The sequence below is a fragment of the Poecilia reticulata genome, linkage group LG9 (assembly GCF_000633615.1).
Source record: "Poecilia reticulata strain Guanapo linkage group LG9, Guppy_female_1.0+MT, whole genome shotgun sequence".
NCBI lineage: Eukaryota > Metazoa > Chordata > Actinopteri > Cyprinodontiformes > Poeciliidae > Poecilia > Poecilia reticulata.
In genome coordinates, this window is record NC_024339.1 from 565,751 (window position 1) to 571,957 (window position 6,207).

A 6,207-nucleotide genomic window follows, 5' to 3' on the forward strand; every position below is an offset into this window, starting at 1 on the left:
GCGGTTGGGGAGAGTCATTTTAAAACTCTGCATGCGTGTTTTCTAGTGCTGTTATTGGCAGTGAATTTTGCATAGTGATGTTTTTAAAGCAATCATTAACTGATGGCACGTGGATACAGTGAAAATACATTTTTGTAGCTCAACTGATTCATTTCTTCTGTCTAGAAATGGCTGGGATCTTGCTTACAGGACTTGTGCTCTTCTTGTTGGAGGTAATAATGTTCACATTATATAATATACTTTGTAACGGAAGTCATATTTTTAGTTAGTTTTTTTTTTTTTATCTCCAAAGGCCACAAAAAGTGTAATTGAAATTATTGTATCAAATGTATCATAAATAGCCATGATTCACACAAGTGTGAACACTGTGAAACATCATCCATAAGAATGATGAACTGGGAATCTTTTCTCTATAGGTGATATGTGATGGTGAGCCAACACATGCTGGGCCAGAAACAATGCAGCAGCCCCATGGTGAGGGAACAGAGTGTTCATTTATTCTGGCATTTTTCTCATTTAGAAATTGAAAAATGTGCCAACTGATAAGAAGATTTCTAATCAACTATCTGTAATGTGCTCAATTATGTGTCTGCTTTCTCAGAGCAAGTCAAACTCGTCCATCCTACATCACAATGGGTGCTGAAGTTGTTTAACGACTCGCTGCCCTTTTCCAGAGCTGAGAGTTTCTGCAGGGGTCAGTTCAGCTCTCTGATCACCGTGGAACGGTCAGAGGAAGAGAAGGAGACCGTCGAGTTCCTTCAGCAGGCTGGACTTCGCTCTCAAGTCTGGGTTAAAGATCACCTCAGAGCAGAGTCCAAGCCTGTAGCTCTCTCCAGGCAGTGTGAGTGGAATTAGGGAACTTCAAAACTGTAATCAAAATTTTCCCTGAACTAAAAGTTTTTTTGTTTTTTTTTCTGGGTTCAGATTTGGAGTTCTCAGCGCTAAAATTTCCAAAGGAATCCCATGAAGGCTTTGCTCGTGTCGGAGTGTCTTTTCCTGCCATGTCGTCTGTCAGCRTATGTGTTCGAGTTCAGTGGGACACAAAGTGGACTGATGTATCAACAGTCTTCTCCTACGCTGCACCTGTCCTGACCAATGAGTTCCAGCTGCGAGGCCGAGTGGACATGCAGGGTCGTATCCACCTGGCCCTCATAATCCACGGAAAACACTTTCCATACAAGGCATCCTTTGCAAATGACGGTGCATGGCATCACATCTGCGTCACATGGAGTCGGATGAGCAATCACTGGGCTATCTATGTGGACGGAGACAGGAAAGACACGGGCTCTGGTACAGACATGGACAGGGATATACACGGGGATGGTATTCTTATCTTGGGTCAGGACCAAGACTCATTTGGGGGAAATTTCACAGAACCCTTTTTTGGGAACATCACTGACCTGAATGTATGGAACGTTTCTTTGGAAACRAGGCATGTCCRTGCCCTGAATTTGTGTTCGGCCRCAGTACGGGAAAAACTTTTCAGCTGGAACCTCAGCCTCATAGACAGCCATCATGTGGTCAAAGAGGTGAAGGCCCCGTTGTTCTGTCCAGGTAGGATAAAAGTCTTATTATAAAACTATAAGTTCACAAAACATGTTGGGATTTGTTTTCCGCAGTCAATCAACCAGTTACAAATTTTTATAAAATTCTCTTGAAATGACAGTAAAAAATGTGGTAACACCTGCTTCACTTTTCTTGAACTCTCCTTCATTCAATGAAACACATTAACAGATGAAGTTGAATTAGAATTGAGTTTGATTACATTAAAAGTAGAATTTGTCTCTTATCTCTGCTGCTTTTATAGTAAATGTGTAGTAGGTCAATATACCAAACAGAGCCACKGTGCATTACCAATCTCTAATTAAAACAACATTACTAAATGTATTTTGCCAGTGCATTTATAAATTATGAATAGACTGGATCTACTAGCAGATATAAAAAACATTGAAAGTTGCATAAAAGTACAATGTTTCTTTCATCTCAGAAGTGAAACAGTMATTTTTCATTACAYATAGTGTAAATTATTTCAAGCTTTATTTTTTGCAATTTTAATGTAGACAAAAAATTTAAGGATATTCAATGCCACAAAGTTAGAATATCACATTAGATCAATCAAAAACTGATGTTTTAAGCACAAATGTAAGGCTTCTGAAAAGTAYGTACATTTCTGTACACTCAATGCTTTTACAGGCTGGTTCACACAACACAGGTCAACATTATCTGTGATGGTATTCATTTCCTACATTACTACCACAGATACTGTAGGAATTTCTGACAAACATTAGAAAAAGTATTTTCAAACGTTGTTGTTTTCATGAGTTCATAAAGTGAAACTTACCACAAATCACTTTTGTGGTGAACTGTCTAAACTGGTTGCTTAGGGTTCTATACTTATAATTCTGTGTGAATGTTGACATTTTTGTATAATTCTTTTAGTTTGGTATTANCAGTACGGGAAAAACTTTTCAGCTGGAACCTCAGCCTCATAGACAGCCATCATGTGGTCAAAGAGGTGAAGGCCCCGTTGTTCTGTCCAGGTAGGATAAAAGTCTTATTATAAAACTATAAGTTCACAAAACATGTTGGGATTTGTTTTCCGCAGTCAATCAACCAGTTACAAATTTTTATAAAATTCTCTTGAAATGACAGTAAAAAATGTGGTAACACCTGCTTCACTTTTCTTGAACTCTCCTTCATTCAATGAAACACATTAACAGATGAAGTTGAATTAGAATTGAGTTTGATTACATTAAAAGTAGAATTTGTCTCTTATCTCTGCTGCTTTTATAGTAAATGTGTAGTAGGTCAATATACCAAACAGAGCCACKGTGCATTACCAATCTCTAATTAAAACAACATTACTAAATGTATTTTGCCAGTGCATTTATAAATTATGAATAGACTGGATCTACTAGCAGATATAAAAAACATTGAAAGTTGCATAAAAGTACAATGTTTCTTTCATCTCAGAAGTGAAACAGTMATTTTTCATTACAYATAGTGTAAATTATTTCAAGCTTTATTTTTTGCAATTTTAATGTAGACAAAAAATTTAAGGATATTCAATGCCACAAAGTTAGAATATCACATTAGATCAATCAAAAACTGATGTTTTAAGCACAAATGTAAGGCTTCTGAAAAGTAYGTACATTTCTGTACACTCAATGCTTTTACAGGCTGGTTCACACAACACAGGTCAACATTATCTGTGATGGTATTCATTTCCTACATTACTACCACAGATACTGTAGGAATTTCTGACAAACATTAGAAAAAGTATTTTCAAACGTTGTTGTTTTCATGAGTTCATAAAGTGAAACTTACCACAAATCACTTTTGTGGTGAACTGTCTAAACTGGTTGCTTAGGGTTCTATACTTATAATTCTGTGTGAATGTTGACATTTTTGTATAATTCTTTTAGTTTGGTATTATTTTTGCCTGAAGCCATCTCTCTACTGGCCTCTTTGGTCGAACGGTTCTTACGCAGTTGAATTTTCCTATAGTGGCATTGCTTGGTACAACTTCGTCACTTTGGGTATAAAAACCAAAGTCCAGGAGTGTAACATAGTTAGAGCTAAAACGGCAAAAAAACAAAATAAAATTTTTTGAAGTGTCCTAAAAAATGTCAGGAGTCTGTACTATGATTTGACTCAGATGCTGTGGCTTGATCTTCATGAGAAATATTAATGCCCAAAACCCTACAATGTCACTGTAGGGTGACATTGTAGGGTCCCTACCAACTACAAAGTAGTTGGTAGTTTTTGTCTTTTCAGATTTTCTTCAAATATGTTCAATGATGATTTTTTTGCAGTGGTGTAGGTGAAGAATTTAAGTACCTTTGCAGTGTTTRTCTAAGCACCACTGTTGAGCCTTTTATGTAAAATGTGTGTAAATTGTCTTGTTGCTCGTGAAGCCGTCAGTAAAAGGACAGTGAAAGGTGAAGGCATTTATTGCTGAGCGGTCTGGCAGTCAGCCCCTCCTCTTTCTGCTCCCCATAATTGTGAACCRTACACATCCTGGAGAAATTCAAACTTTGCCAAAATATGTTTACAAATAATCTTATAGCTGAAAACTGAAGCCATTATTCTGCTACTGTGTGTTACATATGTGTGCGTGTGTGCGTGTGTGTGTGTGTGTTACATATGTGTGCGTGTGTGTGTGTGTTTGTAACAATTTGAATGCATGAGTAGCAGTGCTCCAGCAGATGGAGCTCCAGGGCTGCAGAACGGTGCAGGGCTGGTCAGATCAGCTGCCATCCATCAGCTGGACGGACTGCTCTGATCTTCTACCTTTCATCTGCAGGAGCAGCCGAGGTGAGCCTCTACGGTGCTTGTCAGAATAATCCATGATTTTGAGTGGTACCTGCGTGGTATTTTTGAATGAATACTGGGCCTATAAATACCCATCAGTGACTCTGTAGGAGAAGAGTTGATGTCTTTTAAAATTTAGAAAGCAATGTTGAACTGGTTGAAAACAAAATATCMATGCAGAGGTCCTGGCAGAAACCTGAACCCAGAACCTTCYTGATTAATGAAGTTTAAGACCTGGTGTTCTAAGGAGCTCAGTGAGGTCTTACCTAGTTTGTTCTTATTCTGGTTTCAGCTAAAATGGTTCTATACYGGAATTCTTCACTATCTTTATTGTCAACTTCCATGTCCAGATGGTTAGCCACAGTTAAAGTGCATACTTGGTCTGATGTGTTATTGGGTAGTCACAGAAACAGTGGATGGTATAAATGTAGATTTTGTCTTGTTTTTTTTTTGTTGGATTTTAAAATAGTGAGGAATTGCAACTTATCATGGTACACTTCATCCTGGTTCATGTTTTTTCAGGATAACTTGAGATATTCCCATCATATTATTCAATCCTGCTTTAAAACTTTCCGCTGTGTTCCTTGTTCTTCGTTATGCTGATGTTCACTGATATTCTCCAACAACATCTGGGTTCATGCTGAAATCARAATACACACAAATGAACTGTTTACACTGAGRTTTATTTTAGAGGGATCATTTAAAGAGATCTAAAAACAAATGCATGCCACAGATTTGTATTTGTGAAAATGTGGAGACAGTGTCTCATTTCCCCCTAAATCACAATTATACACTATATATTGGTTTATAAGAAAACATACTGAATGTAGTACTGTAACATGAAAATACATCTTTTTTTTATTTATTTTGCCTAGCATTGTTAAATGTTTTCCAACAACAAATAAAGCAAACTTCAATCCAGGTTTTAAATTGAGTTGTGTGTGTGTATGTGTGTGTTACATTTTGTTGAATGAATCAGCGAGAAGTTTGATTTTAATCTCTTTCAATTTTGCTTTCTTTTCGCRAGATGTTTCTATTTAGAAGCACAAATAGGAATTTGTCCAATTAAATCAGCCACTGTTCCTTCAGGTTTGTATAAGATGGCACAAATGACCTGAAAAMCAATTGTAATTTTAGCCAAGTTTTTATGTTTTCTTTAATGTTAATTTAATTTTCTTTTGAGATAAAGGAAGTATTGAGTTGAAATAAATTTAATTAAGTTAACATTCAGCATTCAAGGTTTCATAACAACACAAAGGTGCTTCTTAATTTGCTTTATTTGAACATCAGTTTAAAAATTACCAATTGTTGCCTCTGTGCTGGACACTTGGTTTGTACAGGCAACATCTGAAATGTGGTAATTAACTGCGAAAAATAAACAAATTAAAACAACATTTTTAAAACACAAGGTTAACACCATCAATAGGAACACATGTAACACACCTCAGTCTACATGGACTGCTGTGTGCCAACCTCTGAACTACAACATTCAATATTTTATCTCTATTTTAAATGACTCTTTTGTCTATTTTTAGCTTTTAGGAAATATTTTTGTTAAAAAGTAATAATTTTATTTAGTTCAGCACACACAAACTATTTTAAGTTTTATAACATAAAGCATTTGCTCTTCTCCAGGTTCTAAAATTAATTAAATATGACCTCAAGTGAATAAAAACACACCACAGATTCCAGCATGTCATTAATTTTTTAAACAAAGCTAAAACCAAATCGAAAAAGTTTGTCTAAAACTAAGTTCAGTGAGTGATTTTACTTTCTTTTTACTTCACCTCTGTAAGAGATCCATCCATCCATCCATCCATCCATCCATCCATCCATCCATCCATCCATCCATCCATCCATCCATCCATCCATCCATCCATCCATCCATCCATC

The 6,207-nt window shown here is 36.4% G+C and overlaps 1 protein-coding gene across 1 annotated transcript in view; it reads left to right on the forward strand.

Annotated features, from left to right (window-relative positions):
- The window catches only part of adgrd2 (adhesion G protein-coupled receptor D2), a 58,632-nt gene that overhangs the window by 3,943 nt on the left and 48,482 nt on the right, over positions 1 to 6,207 (forward strand). Inside the window, exons 2-7 of the mRNA XM_017306520.1 lie at positions 166 to 212; positions 417 to 474; positions 602 to 841; positions 925 to 1,554; positions 4,195 to 4,317; positions 4,607 to 4,614. Coding sequence (XP_017162009.1) covers positions 166 to 212; positions 417 to 474; positions 602 to 841; positions 925 to 1,554; positions 4,195 to 4,317; positions 4,607 to 4,614 — 1,106 coding nt within the window. The remainder of the gene's footprint in view (positions 1 to 165; positions 213 to 416; positions 475 to 601; positions 842 to 924; positions 1,555 to 4,194; positions 4,318 to 4,606; positions 4,615 to 6,207) is intronic.